Source organism: Vanellus vanellus (genome assembly GCF_965231255.1).
Source record: "Vanellus vanellus genome assembly, chromosome: 2".
NCBI lineage: Eukaryota > Metazoa > Chordata > Aves > Charadriiformes > Charadriidae > Vanellus > Vanellus vanellus.
Window position 1 is genome coordinate 83,837,159 of NC_138906.1, and position 15,959 is coordinate 83,853,117.

The window sequence follows — 15,959 nt, forward strand, 5'->3', positions numbered from 1 at the left end:
TATAGTCAACTGTTAGTAAAAAAAAAATTGAGCAAGTCTTTCCTTCACTTTCAGAAGTCTTTTTGGCTGTTTTAATTTCCTTTTGTTTTGTTTTAGTATTCCTTTTGGTGTTGGCTTGTTTGTTGGGGTTTTATTCGTTTGTTTGTTTTACATATTTATGTCATTGTGTGTGGTAGAGTGAGCAAGCAAAACCCACCAAAATGTTATAGACATTACTTTCATATTGCAGCATTTTTTCATTTGGCTCAATTTAGTTAAGTACTGTAAGTAAAAACAGATACACTTGATGAACTGTTTAGATCACTTATAAAAATTCATAGAAACACAAACAATTGTTTCTATTGCACTGTACAAGTATACTAGCAGACCTTTTTTTTCATTTGGCCCAATTCTGCCAGGTTGTTAGATAAATGTTCTGTACTTCACAAAATCCTACATTTAATTCCACATCAAAGGTTCAATCCTAACTTTGAAGGCAGTGTTAAATATTGGAAAAAATGGAGGAAAGAGCAATTTTCTAATTCTACTTTGACATTCTGCCATATTGTGTTAGAAGTTTTGCCCGCAGAAATATAGCAACTATAGCAACATAGATGGTCCTTTAACATCAGTGTATTCATGAAAGTGAAAATTCTGCATGCAAACATATTTTTATAGAGTTTTTTTTTTTAACTTGATCTCTAGTAAATTAATATATCCTAAAGCATAGAAGCTGAGCTTATAAAAATACTTTTGAAAAGCTCATAAATTAGCTGTCAGTCTCAGTCTGAAGGAACAGTACATCAAAGACAATTTTCCTTTCGGGATTAAAACAATTCTATAATCATCATGTTGAAATTCTGACTTATTTTTTATGATTCTCATAGATGTCTATAAAAGCTCAGATGATCAAATATTACACTGTTGTATCATATTTCTGAAATTCTTGCAATTTTTATTCCTCATTCTATGGAACTAACCTTGAGAATTTTTGTAAGTTCTTACAGAACCAAAATATATGTCTTCTCAAAACTAACCTTTGTAATGTAATGTATAGAACCTAAAATCTTTATTGACTTCTTGTGAAACATAAGCTTTCTTCCATTTTCTATCATTTTGACAATACTTTTTCTTTCTTTATCATATTTAGGTTTTCTCTAGATCGTCACACTGACCTTGACAGGATATTTAATATTCATTCTGGAAATGGATCCATCTATACTTCTAAGCCACTTGACCGTGAGATATCACAATGGCACAATCTTAGCGTTATAGCAGCTGAGATCAGTAAGCCAATTTGGTCTCTCTTTACTTTCAGTTTTCCTTAGCCTGCAAAGTTCCAGCTGGGACTTCATGAGAGAAAACTTCTCTTCTTTCCCCCCTGCCCCTTTCTGTAAGATATTTTGGGAAAGTAAATTGGGGGTAGCTAAAAGCAGCTGTTTCCTCATTGTTTTTTCCTCAGCTACTTACACCACTGACTTTTAATGTCCTAGTTACTTCTGCTATGTTACCCAATTAAATAATAGCACTGGAGTAATTCTGTTTTCTTCCTTTTCTTTGAGAACAACTGCATGATTTAGCATGTTAAAGTAGCAGAGTTCAGGATGGTAATCTATGTTTCTGAGTCTATTGTTTTCTTCATTCCTTAGAAATAATTTCATTGTCTCTTCCTATGGTATCTACACCTTCAGCTCTTGGAATCAATACATCTTACAAGCTAGGTTCAATTTGATCCCTAAGCTGTAACATTTCTTAGACTATTTAAATCAGCTCTCTGTAGATATTTTCATGTTGAAAGTACAAAGAGGAAAGCAGAGCTCCTCTTAAATGTGCTACAATATTGAGATTAATGCTAATCTCCTGACAAAAAATTTTCTAAGGGACAACAGTCTGATCTTTGAAATCAGCTGATGAGGATCACTTGCTTTCAAAGACACTGATTTTTTAGGGTTATTTCTATATTAGTCAAAAAAAAAAAAAAAAAAAAAAAGCTGATCAGCAGTGAAACATGGCTGTCAAGAACTACACTGCAGACAACTACAAGGAACACCATGTCCAGCCGATTAACTATTCTTAGCCTGTCTGTCCCCATTTGTGTAGTCCAGACTAATAGGCTGGTTGTATTGAGTACGTACTTTTTCTTAAAAACCTTCCTTTTTCCATTGGGATGCATGATGCTGAGTTTACAGTCCTTCACAGTGCTGTCCAATGTTCTAAGAATGCTTTTCAGAAGTATTTATATAAAGAAAAAAACTTAGTATCCTTGTATGCTTATATCATAGTGCTAAACTTATTTCCTTGTCAGGATACTTTGAGCAAATTTACATTCTGGACCTAGTTGGAGTAGTCAGCATTCTCCAAAGAAGTACGTTAGTTGTGGAGAAAGAAGTGAAGAGGGAGATTTAGGTCTTTAAAACTTTAAAAATATTACCCGTGAAGCATAACTCAATGGGAAAGCAGTATTAAGAACAGAAAATATTTGGAAAGTGAGTACAAAAATGCAAAAGACCATCAAAAAAAGTGCCCTAAACCTGTCATTTTAAACAATTCAGGATGTCAAAAAGATCCACATCTCACTTTTTAGCAAACATGGTATTAATAACAAGTGGACTTAATGCCAGCTACTCCTAAATGTTTATTGTTTTATCTTAAGAAACTTAAAAGGAAATAAAATAAATAAATAAAAAATGTGTAGTTTCAAATCATCTCTATTGTTAATTTTCCCGTTCTATCAAAGTTGCAAAATCATATAGTATTTAGCTACTGTCTAGCAGAATTCCAAGAAATAGCTGCACTTTTTTACTCCCAGGCATTATTTCAGATTCTTGGTCTAGCAACTAGATCAGCAAGTGAGAACAGAGACTCTTGTATTCCCTTATTAACTGATACTAATGAGAGGGCACTCTAAATAATACCATGCACAAAATCAATAATGTATTTTCTGTGTAAAACAAAACTGATCACAAATAAACTTAAAATTAAAAATCACAACCTTACAGCAGAATAATACTCTTGAGCCCACCCAATAGTGAAATTTATCATTATAGTAGTGGGCATACTTTTCATATACTATATTTACATAGATTAACAGTTGCAGCCCCTATTTTTGTGTAAAGTCTTAATTGCCTACTAAATGCCAATACTTTAATTTATTTTTTACTCTAAGCAAAATTTCTCCTTATTTTTCAGAGGACCTGATTCTTACCTGGTATCAGTTTGTATGTTAAATTTTGGGCAGTTTCATACCTAATCTTGCATGTCTATTGCTCATGAAATTTGGAAGAAAAAAGAAAACTTTGAATTGGAAAATAAATTCATTATTCTTATCTCTTCTCCTGTCAGACAATCCTAAAGATACTACTCGTGTTCCTGTCTATGTAAGAATTTTGGATGTTAATGACAATGCCCCACAGTTTGCTGTATTCTACGATACTTTTGTCTGTGAAAATGCAAGAGCTGGACAGGTATGCCTTTGATAAACACTTTCCACTATCCAGTTTTGCTATGGTACTCAACTGTAGGTCATTGTCTGTTGCTTGGGAGAAATCATGTCGGATATAGCTTTTGAAATGTTAAAAATGAAAGCAAAGTAGCTCTGTAGGTGAGGCTTAGAGTGAAATATCAATATATTGCAATATATAGCATCAGTGTGGGGATTATGACTTTTCTTTGCCTAACCCTGTACTACTGTTAAATCCTGACTAGATATGTCCAAAAGATATGGTCATAATTAGTTTTAGCATTATTTTCACAAAGTAAAATGTTATATGTAACTACTAAGATGTTTGATCTATACTTTCAATAAGTGCCAAATAGCAAAACTCAGATATATTTCAATCCATGTTGATCGTGGTGATTACAGACATCTACACCTGTCATAGCCTTTTTTTTTTTTTTTTGATTGTTAGATTTATCTTTTGTTATTGCACCAAAAATTTTTGCAAAGAAAATACAAAACATACATTTTTTGAACTGGTAACATAATACTCTTTTTTTTGCCTCTTAAATGCTACAGAATGTGTATTTCGGTTTAATTGAAATGACTGGCTAATAGGCAGCTGCTTATTATAACTGTTTAAAAAATATTTTCTTATTACAGCACAGAATATCCCAGAGCACAGTCAGCCAATAATAAATCCTTTAAAATGGTAGCAGTACTACCTCAGTACAATCATGTTAACATCTTTGAATAGAATGTGGGAGAAGTGCCATCTTGTCTTAGCTGTTAGAGTCCCATAGTGTGGTATTCAGGTTATATTACAAATTTCACATTCAGGTTACCATTCTTCTTTCTAAAGTAACATCAGTTGGAAATTAGTACAGAGGATTTAAGCTCCAAATTTATAATGCATAAAATACCTAATGGTACTGAGCAAGGGCATTTGTCTGCTACAAGAGGTATAAGATAATTCAAGCTGTTAGATAAATTGAAGTCACTGGCTAAACATCCAGAATTTCTCTCAGTTGCAGTGTCTTCTATAAGTGTTAAAATAATATTTTAATCACTTTCAAGATGAGATATGGATTAAGAATAGGAAAAGTAGAACACTGAATTTTCCTCTTCCAGTTTCACAAAAAAAAGAAAATCCTGTGTAAAAAAAAAAAAAAACTAAATGCTTTAATCCACCAATCTTATTCTGTTTGAGGTTTTAGAATCTATTTCATCCAGGTTACTAACTATAGGGGGTTCAGGAAATGCTTAATTTTCATGTAAAAATATTTTGAGGAACTTTATTTTTCTGAGCTATCTAGAATATTGAGGACACTATAATTTAAAAGTAAATATAAAAGTTATTTCTGCGTTACACTGTTTTTCTGTTCGCATTCAGAAAAGGCTGCCAGATAAAAAGTTGAAAAAACCCACATTAATCATTTATAACTAATATGTGAGAAGTGAACATATCCATAAACGTTTATTTAAATTATTATAAGGCTCAGTAGTGTCTCCTCTATCAGAAAAGAAAGTGCCAAGTTTGCTAAAAGGACTATAAATATAAACATTTAAAAAAAAAATCTGAGTTGCAAATGATTGTTTAAAGAAAACAATTCACAGGAAGAGAAAAAAATTCAATGCAGGATAACATGAATAATCTGTTTGAATGTAATTACATTCTTCTTGCTTACTGGTAGATCATAAATAAGACTTTTTATTATGGAATTCACTCCATCCTGAGACATTGAATCTAATTAATCCATACTGAACATGGTTCTCTAAGTTTGGTTCCTCCCACATTTATGCTATTTTTCTTCCCTTTCAAGTTTTCGTAATTAAATTTGATCCATGATCAAATTTAAATCTTCTGTTATATCACTGAAACTATTAGGATACTTCATCAGTCACGAATTCTGTGGTATTCATTTAAGTATTTCCTATCTCCTACTGACAAACATTTTAATGAATATTATAGTTTTTCAGTATCTTTATTTTCCCTCAAAATTTCCATTTACGTAATTTATATAAAAGTATATATAAAATAGACATATACACATATATGCACACATATATATGTACACACACTACATATATAAAATATGTATGTATAAGTGTGTATATGTGTATATACATATATATACACACACATATATGCATATATATAGCAAGAAAGAGAGGGAGAGTATTTTTTATGAAATGCGATTTTTGGAGTCTGGATGACTCAAAGGGCCCGTGATTGTTTTCCTGCTTGCTGTTACTGCTGATGTCAGATCACACCATGGCCTTCCAACGGGAATACTCTGCTCCAAAAATCTCAAGCTACAAACAAGCAGCCCCTGTGGCAGAATGCCATTTTGATGGTTGTTGTTCCTTCAACCCTCCCAAAAAATGAGGGCAATCTTGGTGCGATGGCATAAAGGGGACAGAAGCATTCATGTGAGCTATGAAAGGCTGAGTCAGTAGGAGATGAGTGGAAGAATGGAGAGAAATGCTTCAGGTGCTCCAGCCCTGTACACAAAGAAGTTCAGATGTCCTCCACACCCAGGTGAGAAGAGCTGGGAGCTGGACATCTGGGCTGATGGATTCTCACTGGTTTTGTCATCTCCCAGCTGCCACACGTCTGGCAGCTCAGCAGCCAGCCTCCGAAGTTCCTCTGATGTAGAAGACAGATTAACATCCTCGGCTTCCCTGCAGTTGTTACTGCTTTGTGGCATTGCTAGCAAGGAGAAGCAACTTACCGTGGGTGTAATAGGGGTATCCCACGGTTGATTGGTCTAAGAGGAAAACAACACTGTATTAAACCATGTGTAAACCAGGATATAACACATTAATATAGTTACCCGTACCATCAGCAAGTAGTACGCAATATAATGTTTGCAACTTCTGTTTATTTGGGTTTTTTTAAATGTAAACCAAAAGCACTCCCCCTGACCTGTCCCATGAGAGTCAGAACAAAGGACCAACATGAACTTACGCACTTGAACACATTGCCTGGAGAAATGGAATAATAACTAGGCTTGCCTCTTGTCAAAACTCCAACATTAAATAAGTTTGTGCAAGCATCATATACATACTGGTATATGTTACATCTTATAAGAACCCCCTTAGATTATAACTAGCTGTTTTGTGTCAGTACAATTGCCAATATAGCTACTGTAGCCATGAAGGCTATGGAGAATAATTTTATTGCAATTCCAGGGAAACAAAAGACTTCCCAGATTTCTATTTTTGGAATAGTATTGACAACTTCTAAACTTCTCATAAAAATAGACATTTCCTGAGAGTCTGTCACTTTTAGAAGTCTAGTTTGTTAAATCAGTTTCTCATAGCAAGTCAGGGGGACAGTGGAAGTTAATAATATTTACTTCTTCCTTCGAAGGGTCCCTTATAACTAAACAGGATTTTTCTAATAAGACTTAAGTACTTCATTCCTGGATAGTTGCTGCTGCTTGCTTAATTACATTTTTGAAAAACAGTACAAACTGGTATAGACAAACTTAAGAAACTGAGGACTAAAACCTTTAATGATTAGTATTATTCAGATTTAGTAAGAAATAACAAAAATGGTCATTAAGATTAGCAGATATTCTGCAACACCTGCTGTATATATTTACAATGTAGCATTGGGTGGTAGATGATCTGTAAGGCAGAGTTTACTCTCTGCTACTTCAGTTCCTCTCAATTGTAGATTTATATTTGAAAGCCACTGAGAAAGGGAAAAGGCTGCTAATGTACGTGTTGGTTATGAATAAAGAGGCGTACCCAGTAAGAAATGTTTCTTTTTTCTTCAATTGGATTTGCATATATTTAAGGGACTCTAAGTAGTTACCCTGCCAACAACTACTACCTGGAGGTTAAGAGTCAAGCAAGCAATAGCTAAAAACTAGTATATTGAAGTCTTTATCAGTCCTTGAACCTTCAGGAATGAGACGAGGTTTGGTAAAACGCAGATAGTATTGCAAGTGTCTGCCTAGCAACTGCACAAAAGGGAAAGCTCGTGCAAAACAGCTCCCATGGTTAGTTACAATCTTAATTAGTCCTGTCAGTTCTGTACCCCCAGACAACTGGATTGTAACTGGATAAAAACTGTAGAGCCATTTGATTTACATGTCAGACAGTGGTAGAGTGTGCTGAAAGTGTTTAGATTTGTGAAAATAATAAAAAATTTGAGCAAACCAATACCCAATTTTATGAGATCCATAAGGTGCCCCAAGATGGCTGAGACTGGAATGCTGGAGGAACAAGACATGGAGCACCAAGCACAATACACTGAAAGTCCAGAAGATAATATCATGTATCACTCTTAGGAAGCCCTTTCTGTCACATGTTGCAATTGCTTGCACAAGGGAATAAAATGAAGAATCAAACACAAAGAACTGTCTGATACAAATACCATGGGGAAGAAAGGTCTGACTCCAACCCAAATCTTAATTAGACAAGTCTTGGAGAAGAGGAGAAACCATTAGTGTCCAAATAGCTAGTCTGAAAAAATTGTGAAAGCAAAATTCCCTGTGCCACACCTTAGTGTCTGCTAACCTTCATTGTGACCCCACTGGTGAAATAGAGGAGAGTGGAGGCAAAAAAGTACAACAAAGCTATTTTGACAAAAAAAAACAACACCACAACAACAACAAAAACAAAACAAAACAAAACAAAGCAAAACTGAGAGGGATTCCAGACCTCAACCTACTCTCAAATAGATGTTGTGATAACTGCTTTTGCTCAAGTCAACAATCAGGAAGCCAAATATATCCTATTTAGGACATCCAAACCTGTGATGTTGCTATGATTGTCTGCAAGAGAGATGGTGCAAGCAAGCAAAGAAATCACCAAAGGAACCTATATCATTGACTGTGGCCTACATCTGTACTTTTATTGCTTCCCAGCAATGCAGGAGGAATTTGCTTTCCCCCTTGTTCATTTGTGTGCTGTGTCCATGTGTTGTCTGAAGCTTGCTTCACGTACAGGCCTTGAGAGAGCACAAGAGATCATGCAGTGTTTCAAAAAGTTAACAGGAAGATGCTCCTCCCTCCAAAGACCAAAGGCCAAAGGACAAAACTCTAAATAAACTTCATCCATGCTGAGCTCCCAGTCTGGTGAATAGCGTGTTCCTTGTGGTGACATACAGGAGCAACTTGAGTGCAGCAGTGATACTACAAGGAGAACTTTCCAGGCTCAGACAGGAGATGATGAGTACTTGCTCTATTGGAATGTGTACATGGCCTCATTTGAAAATGAGCTAGTAAGACACTTCCAGCGTGAATTTTCAGTAGTAACTTCATTTGCAAAAACATTTATAAGTATTTTGAAATAGTATTTTCTAATTGAAAATAGCAAAGCAAATAATGCTTTTGTTTGTGATGTATTTTAAAATTTAATTTAGAGGTGTTGTAAACGTGACAAAGTATCTAAACACATTGTTTCACTAAGATCATCCTTAAAACTTTGCCTTTTAAAGAAACTTGTCAGCAATTATCTTGAAACTGCATAATATTTAGTCAGCCAATTTTTTTAATTATCCTTACATTTTAATATCTAAATGATGCTTCCAATAAAACCCATTTTTATTCCTAATGTAAGCAAATTAGCTGAATTTGTTTGCAAAATGTATCATAAGGTTAAATGTGATCAGTATTTGAACAGGGAAGTTCCCAGAGAACTTCAATTGCTACAACAAATTATGAAAGGAGGAATTAATAAGAGAGCTTTTCTTGCTGTCTGTTGTTCTGCTGAGGAACACTGGTCAGTAGTGCCGTAGTAGGTGAATAATCCCTGTAAACCATAAAAGATTTTAGGCTATAAAAAATTCTACATACTCCTTTTAAACTGAGTACAGACTTTTAGAAGTGGAGGAGTTAATTTTCATCAGCTTAACATCAATATATGACTGCATTCATGGTCTTCAATTGCAAAGTAAAACGGGATAGTGTTTTCTTGACTTAATTTTGCAAAAACCTCTAAAGATTTATTTGCTAATTACTCAATAACTAATTAAAAGCTTAATTCTTTAAAAACAAATAATATTCTATGTTATTATTATGTTTTGTTTAGCTAGTAAGTTATTGGATGTTTATGTGAGGAAACAAATTTAGAGAAAGACAAAACTCCAGTTGAGAAAGCAAATGAGCTACTGCATTAAAAGAAATCCAGTCCTTGCCACATGAAGAAATTTGTTACTGTATTCTGGATGGACAAGAAAGAAGTTGGGAGTAATCATGCATTTGTTAAGGCAAACAGGAGCACATTGCAATTATTGATGTTAAAGGTGATCGGTCCTGACAAAAGCTGTGATATGAAGAGAAATGGCTGTATTTGGAAGAACTGGAAGAGGAAAACCAAAAAGTGTTTAACAAGTATGCCACAGGGAAGTAGTGTCAAAAATTAGATGTAATTCCATCCTTGAAAGAACGCTGCAATTTAAAATGATGGATCAGAAATGAAGAATAAAAATGACATAGGCTAAAGGTTAACCTATTTTTGGAAGTTAAACTTAAGAGCATAACTGAACATTCATGCATGCATGCACAAAATATCGGCCATAGGTACAGTTTTTATTGCTATAGTATAGAAAAAAGCACTCTGAAATAAAGCAATAAATATGTCAAAAAATATATTTTGTTTGGGAAATGACATTTTGCCACTCTTAGTTATAAAAACTTAATAGGAAAAAAGCCACATGGAGATTTACCTGACAGATAAGCAAATGTTGATAAAGTGGTTGCCATTACTACCCCCAAAAATACCCAAACTTTTTTGTAGGCATTGCAGAAAACACTCAATATAAGTATTGAACTGACCTGATGCAGCTTACTCGGAGAATTGTGACACCGGTTTTTCATCCCACTCTGAGGTTGTGCATCTGTAGAATATGCTTCAATGTTTTGCAAGTGTTGTAATATATATACAATCTAACTGGCATTTTTCATCTCAGGAATCTTATTGGTACATTTTGTCGTACCAATAAATAGAAAAATCTTGTTTTAGAAACTTACGTTTTTATTTTGAAATTTAATTTCAAACTTTACCTTCCCTTCGCTGGGTGAAAAACTTGCTGGATGGCCAGGCCCAAAGAATTGTGTTGAATGGAGTTACAGCAGCTGGTGGCTGGTCGCAAGTGGTGTTCCCCAGGGCTCAGTACTGGGGTCAGTTCTCTTTAGTATCTTTATCAACAACCTAGATGAGGGAATCAAGTACATGCTTGGTAAGTTTGCAGATGACACCAAGTTGGGCAGGAGTGTTGATCTGCTTGAGGATAGGAAGGGTCTGTAGAGGCTGAATGGACAGGCTGAATCAATGAGCCAAGGCCAAAGGTATGAAGTTCAACAAGGCCAAGTGGAAAGTCCTGCATTTGGGCCACAATGCTGTGCAATGCTACAGGCTTGGGAAGAGTGGCTGGAAAGCTGCCCCGGCAGAAAAGGACCTGGGAGTGTTGGTCGGCAGCTGGATGAATAGGAACTGGAAGTGTGTCTTAGTGGCTAGGAAGGCCAATAACAACCTGGTTTGTATCAGAAATAGTGTGCTCAGCAGGACTAGGAAAGTGATCGTCCCCCTGCACTCAGCATTGGTGAGACCACATCTTGAATACTGTGTTCAGTTTTGGGCCCCTCACTACAAGACAGACATTGAGATTCTGGACCGTGTTCAGAGAAGGGCGACAAAGCTGGTGAAGGGTTTAGACAACAAGTCTTTTGAGGAACGGCTGAGGGAACTGGAGTTGTTTAGTCTGGAGAAAAGGAGGTTCAGGGGCGACTCACTATAACTACCTGAAAGGAGGTTGTAGCGATGTGGGGGTTGGTCTCTTCTCCCAAGTATAAGTGATAGGACAAGAGGAAATGGCCTCAAGTTGCACTAGGGGAGGTTTAGGATGGATATTAGGAAACATTTCTTCACTGAAAGGGTTGCCAAGCATTGGAACAGACTGCCCAGGGAAGTGGTTGAGTTGCTGTTCCTGGAGGTATTTAAAAAACGTGTAGATGTAGTGCTGAGGGACATGGTTTAGTGGTAACTTGTCAGTGCTAGGATAACGGTTGGACTTGATGGCCTTAAAGGTCTCTTCCAACCAAAAAGAGTCTATGATTGTATCCTATCAGAAACATCTATTTGATAAAATAGCGTTTTTATTACAAATATATGAAACATCCTCTGAATTCCTCTCTTAGGTGTTGATTTGAATTTAAGATGATGGATCAGAGATGAAGAATAAAATCAACCTAAACTACAGATAAAACTATTTTTTGGCTAGTTTTTTCCTCTATGCAGTCATAAAAATATATAGATGTATATTGAAAAAAAAAAAAAAAAAGAACTAGAAGAGGACTAAGACAGAAGCTGGCTGTTTTATATGTGTGCATGTAGCACCACATGAAAAATATATGGATGTTCTTGTTGGAAAAACTTATACAGTACACTTGTTTAACATTTGCTCACTTAATATGTTCTACAGATTAAGTCAATATGTGTATAGTTTGAATATGTACTTATCTTAACACTTCTGGTCTTAAAGTAATCAGACAGCTGTATGAAAAACCTAGGTGTATTTTGGTTTTCTTTTTTTTTGTTTGTTTGCTTGCTTTTTTTCCTGCAGCTTATTCAAACAATAAGTGCAGTAGACAAAGATGACCCTCTTGGTGGACAAAAATTTTTCTTCAGTTTAGCTGCTGTTAACCCTAACTTCACTGTTCAGGATAATGAAGGTAAAATTTACGCCTGTTCCATGGAAGGAGTTTTATCTTTGATGTCTGACATATATTCCTGAAATATACTTGCTTTTGACGTCTATCAGTAAGTAGAGAAGCCATTGAGGCTGCTGGCAAGAATAATAGTTTTACCTCAATGTTTGTGGTTTAGGATTTCTACATTTTTATCTCTGTAAGGGAGGCAAAAATTGGCATGACAAAAATGTGATAAAACAAATTATAAAGACAATTGGTAACAGTGTTGGTTTGGGGTGAGTAGACGAAGTGCTTGACTGAAGAATAAAGGTTTAAAAAATGGCTTCACCTGACAAGTTCAGATTTTTCACTTTAGCCTTCTGTCACATAATTCCTATTCCCTCAGTATCCTGTTTTTCTTCTTTCTCACCATTAATGAAAATAATAGTTCTGAGAACATAGCCACTTTGGCATTTCTTTTGATCCTATGTCAATCTTTCTTTATCAGAGAAAATTTTCAGAAGATTCTGTTGGGGAAGGGGGACTACACACCCATTTTGGCCTTCATTATGTGTATGATTAACTGAGAGGGCCCTAGATTACAGAAGAAATAAATAAGGGGGGACATGGTACCAGCCTTCAAATATATTGCATAAAGACAATGGGAATAATCCTCTTTTCCTGATGAAGATAGCAGGAAGTAATAGTCTGCAAACATGAAAAATTTTAGCTGAGGTAAAGAAAAAAATTCTAACAGTAGGGAAAGTAAAAAATTGAAATAAAATTGTTTGGGCACCTTATAAAATCCCCTGCAGCAGAGGTATTTAAAGATATGTAAGACACACAGTTTTTGATGTTGAGTGAAAACAAATAGCATGCAAATTCCCAAAAGCAATGAAGGGATACAATAAAAGAAAACTTTGTGTTTCACACCATGAAGGTTATGAAAAAAATATATAATTTAATATTTTAAGCAAGATTATATCCTGGTGACTAGGTCCTGAGTGTGTAGAGGTATAAATGTTGCTATTTCTTTTCTATCTGTAATCATTTTCTTTGGTTTTGCACATGGGTTATTTTAATTCAGCCTGAAGTCGGCTGGCAAGATAGCTAACCACTTACCTCAAGAGATCCACAAGTATGATGAAAATTAAATTCTCCTTATAATGGAGGATATACCTGTATTTTCTCTCTTTTGGCCTACAAAGTTAGCAACTTTAGCTTTGGCTCACATCCTAGTGTTGTGGCCCTAAGGATAGAAGAGATCGCCTCTCCCTGTTGTTCGTTCCTTCCCTTCCCTCTGTCCACTCATCGAACAGCATTTGATGCTGAAGCATACTGCATACAAAATATGTCTGCTACTAATACAGCTTAGTAAATTCACTTCTCAAAACTGTGCAGGAATACCTACCACCTTTCATATTTTCTGAATTCCTGAGACAATCTTTACCCACAAAACCTACTCCACGTGCTAAGGTACATAATTCATTGTTCTACAGTAAGCTGAAAGTGTTTTGGTATGGAAAATCTCATACTGAGTATACAGATAGCATTCCTGTGGGTGTTGTCAGAGAAAAGCCATAGAAAGAATCTTTCAGAACAGAGTGCTTGTTGAACAGCGCGAAGCGGAAGGTTATGTTTTCTCTGTTGGCCACTTCATTTCAAGGCTTCAGCCCTGAACTGGAACTGTGTCACGCACTGCATGCATTAATCTATAAACCATTTTAGGTTTTGAGACTTTCTCTTTTCAAATCACACTCGAAGGTGGTTCAGAGGCACAGAGGAACGGGCCAGATGTACATAAAAAATTATAAATAGCTTTCTAATCAAATGGGAATGTCATTAGAAAAAGAGAGATATCACTATGATACTAGGAGCAGTTTCAAAATGCTACTAGTGTTCTAAAATATGATGGTTTGCATGTACTATAAATGATACATTTTATATTGATGTACCCTACCTACAACAGTATATTTTAATCAATCTAGATAACACTGCCAGAATTTTGACGAGAAGGAATGGCTTTAGTCGACATGAAATCAGTACTTACCTTCTGCCAGTGGTGATCTCGGACAATGACTACCCGATCCAGAGCAGCACCGGCACACTGACCATTCGAGTGTGTGCCTGCGACAGCCGGGGGAACATGCAGTCCTGCAACGCTGAGGCCTTGCTCCTCCCCGCTGGCCTCAGCACAGGGGCACTGGTGGCCATTCTCCTCTGCATCATTATCCTGCTAGGTAAGAAAAAGAAATGCCTCTTTCCCCCTATGAATAAATGCTTCAGGCCTGACTCATTTTGCAAAACTATGCAGGCTGGTAAAATTAATGATCACGGGGTTTGCAAGGAGAATTCAACTGCAATTTAAAACAAAAGAAAAAAAAAAGGCAAAACTTGTTTGTCTGGGAATTGGACATTGTAAATAAGAATTCTAAGTCCCAGACTGTTTAAACTATCAGTGTGCAACCAGAAGTTCATTTTTGTTCTTTTGTTAAGTTGTCTGAAAAAAAAAGATCAGAGAGGAGGAATAGCATAATCAAAATTCACTTTCATGTCTTTCATTTTAATTTTTTTTGAGGGAGTGTTTCTTTTTTTTATTTAAATAACTATCTAAAGCCAACATGCAGTATATATTTCACACAGAATATGCCAGTAAATAGTATTTTTTTCTGTATTAAAGCACTGACTAACGAAAGGTTTCTGTGTTGTAACAAAAAAAAAGTGAATTTTGTAAAACCTCCATTTTGCAGCTTTCCGAATATCATTAATGACCTATAATTCACCTCAAAAGCAGTATTTAACAGTATACTTTGAGCTTAAAAAAGGGAAAAGAACTTCAGAATAGGCTTGGCTATTTTAAAACTCATTAAAGTTACAGTGGAGCATGTAGACAAGTTCATGGGTCTTTAAAACAGAGCACACAATGTGTGTGGAAAATAGCACATTTTGATATAGACCTTACTGTGCTACCGTAATACAAATAGACATGTTTATCCATTTATCAGACAGAAATGAATTGCTAAAACGTAGCCGAAATAAAGCTCTTGTACCTGGTGGATTTGCTACTAAGAAATTATTAAATAGAGATCTTTACCCATTCATTATTTCTCTGTTTAAGTTATAGTGGTGCTGTTTGCTGCTCTAAAGAGGCAACGAAAGAAGGAGCCTTTGATCCTCTCTAAAGAGGACATCAGAGACAACATTGTGAGCTATAACGATGAAGGCGGTGGAGAGGAAGACACCCAGGCCTTTGATATTGGCACACTGAGGAATCCTGCAGCTATCGAAGATAAGAAGCTTCGACGAGACATTATCCCTGAATCGTTATTTGTACCACGGAGGACTCCTTCAGCACCAGATAACACAGATGTCCGAGATTTCATTAACCAAAGGCTAAAAGAGCATGATACTGATCCTTCTGCACCGCCGTACGACTCGCTTGCAACCTATGCCTATGAAGGAAATGATTCAATAGCTGAATCCTTGAGCTCCTTAGAGTCGGGTACTACCGAAGGAGACCAAAACTATGATTACCTCCGAGAATGGGGCCCTCGGTTTAATAAGCTAGCCGAAATGTATGGTGGAGGAGAAAGTGACAAAGACACTTCTTGACCTACAGTAGGATACATTTTTGTTCCCTTTGAGCGGAAGTAATTTTACAGACACCTTCTGCACTCAACAGTATTTAACATTCAGGAAAATTTTCCTGCCACTCAGCACAATGATTTCCTTTTACAAATTGTTTTTAATTTGTCCATTAATGTTGTTTATTCTTTCTAGTAGGATGCCACTTGGAATATATACAACATTTTATTTAATCACCTTCCAAGAGCCAAAGCTATGGAAATACAGTGTTGTCCATTTTAGTAAGTAAAATAAACAATACCTTACCTTCA

General features: G+C 35.7%; 1 protein-coding gene across 1 annotated transcript in view; it reads left to right on the forward strand.

The window, feature by feature from the left end:
- CDH10 (cadherin 10) overlaps positions 1-15,675 on the forward strand; it is a gene marked incomplete at both ends in the record, with an annotated part of 67,206 nt that extends 51,531 nt beyond the window's left edge. The window contains 5 exons of the mRNA XM_082479783.1: positions 1,130-1,266; positions 3,322-3,443; positions 11,997-12,105; positions 14,052-14,303; positions 15,182-15,675. Coding sequence (XP_082335909.1) covers positions 1,130-1,266; positions 3,322-3,443; positions 11,997-12,105; positions 14,052-14,303; positions 15,182-15,675 — 1,114 coding nt within the window. The remainder of the gene's footprint in view (positions 1-1,129; positions 1,267-3,321; positions 3,444-11,996; positions 12,106-14,051; positions 14,304-15,181) is intronic.
- Positions 15,676-15,959: the final 284 nt, after the last annotated feature.